The sequence below is a fragment of the Oryzias melastigma genome, linkage group LG16 (assembly GCF_002922805.2).
Source record: "Oryzias melastigma strain HK-1 linkage group LG16, ASM292280v2, whole genome shotgun sequence".
NCBI classification, from domain to species: Eukaryota; Metazoa; Chordata; class Actinopteri; order Beloniformes; family Adrianichthyidae; genus Oryzias; species Oryzias melastigma.
Genome location: NC_050527.1, coordinates 3700606 through 3703131, shown reverse-complemented (window position 1 = coordinate 3703131; position 2526 = coordinate 3700606). Strand labels below are relative to the sequence as shown.

At 36.5% G+C, this 2526-nt stretch overlaps 1 protein-coding gene across 4 annotated transcripts in view; it reads right to left on the bottom strand.

Annotated features, from left to right (window-relative positions):
• Positions 1-109: 109 nt before the first annotated feature.
• med18 (mediator of RNA polymerase II transcription, subunit 18 homolog (yeast)) overlaps positions 110-2526 on the bottom strand; it is a 3593-nt gene continuing 1176 nt past the window's right edge. For 2 of the 4 annotated variants that reach the window (XM_024266888.2, XM_024266890.2), the window contains exons 2-3: positions 1400-1479; positions 110-740 (exon numbers count right to left, since the gene is read on the bottom strand). In XM_024266888.2, the coding sequence (XP_024122656.1) occupies positions 184-740; positions 1400-1472 (630 nt within the window). In that variant the 5' untranslated portion in view covers positions 1473-1479 and the 3' untranslated portion in view covers positions 110-183. Of the gene's footprint in view, positions 741-1399; positions 1480-2005; positions 2347-2526 lie in introns of those variants that run through there. The other 2 variants (XM_024266889.2, XM_024266887.2) reach the window with 2 other exon arrangements.

The following is a 2526-nucleotide window of genomic DNA, read 5'->3' as shown; positions in this document are numbered from 1 at the left end:
GGAAAGGAAATTGATCATTTTGAAGCAGTAAAAATAAAATGTATATAAATGTTGCACCTTTTTACAATAAGAACCAAAGATTCCCATGAAAAAAAATACTTTGATTGACCACAACTACAACAGTTTAAGCAAAGTAAATCTGTATTAAAAACATCATTGAATTGGAAATGAAAACACAAAAGGTTAATGTCTCTGCTTGCTTGGGTCGATCTTCTCCAGATGAATCAGAGGTTTGAGCTGCTCAGCAAAGCTGCGCATGTCTTCTGACACGGTGTCCTGTCCGGCCGGAGCCAAAATGCTCAGTTCAACTAAATACGACAGCGACATTCGCTCTGTATTTTCCGTGTTTCCTGGTACTAGGATGCGTGAGACTTTGCTGACCACAACTTTCATCGCTCCTTTGCGAAATATGTGACCGCTGGCCACAAACTCGTGGTCCATGCGGAAGCCCATCTCGTTGAGGAAATCCGGAAGGCTTTGAGAGGCGGCCACATCGACGCAGTTCCGGACCAGAGCATGGCGGCTCTTGTCTCCCACTTCAGGTTGGCCTAGATACCGCAGGTGCCACGGAGCGTTTGGGTGGGAGAGCGAGCGTCTGGCACGTAGAATGAAGGGGTTTCCTTGCTGGCCTTTCAAAAGGTAAACCAGCTCGTGGTCTGTGAAAGTCTCTGGCTCCATGTTGTCGCAGAGACCACGCAGGCGATGCAGGAGGCTCTCCAGAGCCTGATCTAAAACACTGCCTAAAAAAGTTAAAAAATGTAATGTCATAAATGACCCAGATAGCATATTTTTGACTTTAGTTTAAAAAAAAATGTTTATACTCCTATAATAGTTATTTTCAGTTGTGATTACTAAATATTAATATTAAAAACATAGCCTTTAAATTCAAATGTTGAACGTTGGTTTTTAGAACTTTTTTAAAAACTAAAATAGTTAAAAAATAAAATAAAATAAACCAAAGCTTTCTTGACTTTAAGATTTTTTTTAATATAAAACTTTATGCAACAACTATATTTTTATGAATACAAATGTGTCCAGTACATTAAAGGAAACACTGAGAAGTAAAAACATGCATGCTTGATAATACCTGAGAAGGAAACAAGTACATTTGATAAACCTTCCCACACTTTTTATATTACAATTTGCTCTTTAATGGTACGACATGAAATAATTAGCTGAAATTAATTAGGTAGACATTTATTTTATTTATTTTAGAAAAAGAATGCAGGAAAAACAAGTCTTTCCAAATAATCTAGCAAATAAAATCCACATTTAATTTAATTGAACTTCTAATATGTATTCTTTATCCAATCCTGAGAAATACAGTTTCATCTAGATTATTTGTAGATATCTCAAGCATGTATCTCTGGTTAAACAGTCTACATCTAAATCGTCTTACCTTGTAACAGATATTCCATCATGTTGATGGCACCGCCGGTGACGGGCATAACAGTGACTGGAGGAGCTTCCATCCTCTCCCTGTTTCAAAGCAATAATAAAGTGTGGTATTGTCAGTTTTTTTTTTTTTTAAAGCACTACATCTGTAGTTTCTCTAAGTATTGTAGGTACTGCATGTATCATATGAAGTATACTAACTGAATACTTATTCAGGCTAAATTAGAACATACGGTTAAAATAAAAAGCTAGTATATAAACAATAACTTTATATACTGTGTCACTTTTAGTATGAACTAAGTATACTTGTAGTACATTTACTTATTCCTATGGGTTGTGTGACTTGCAAACATCTGTTAGTGTTTACTGATGTATTAAAAAATGGTCAGTGACTAAATCGATTAGTTAAAGTGTTGTACGTGTTCTCCTAAATGCTTACATATTGCATTGCAGGACTAAACCATTGCATTTGCACTTTTTATATGCTACTGGTAACGCTCCACCAATGAATGAGACAACACTGAAGTTGCTAGCTAGTAGCGCACAGTAGCATGCTATGCTAACTAGCAAAAGGAGTGCATGCTCCTCTCTATGGCGTTGGTGGGCTTACCTGATCAAACTTAAGAGTCCAAAGCGGAGTTATATCTAGCAAAAGTTAATATAATTTTTAACTATATGTGGTTTACATCATCCGCAGCCCCCCACTTCACCGGTTAGCTTAATCCACACGGCTAGTAGTATCAGTTTCCAGTTAGCCTACATGGAATTAGCCAAATCACGAGTTGAGCTAACCACTTACTTCTAAGCAGTCGTGCTGCACTTTTATTAAAGTCAGAGTTATTTAAATATATATTTAAACCGTTCTAAAACTAATTAAACTGCGATGCTAATCAAAAAACAAAGGCGCCCATGTTCTTTCTCTGCTTTTTCACACATCGCGTTTAATCCCGTTTTACAGCCCTCTACTGCCACCTACTGGAGCACTGGAGTATATCCATTCATCCAAGCACAATTCTTTATTTAGTCATGGTCACAAATGTGCGAACTGCATACTTAATAAATGATAAAATAGCAAGTACACGTTGAATTCACAAATTGAACTTTATTTTTAATTATGTAGAAAAGACAATG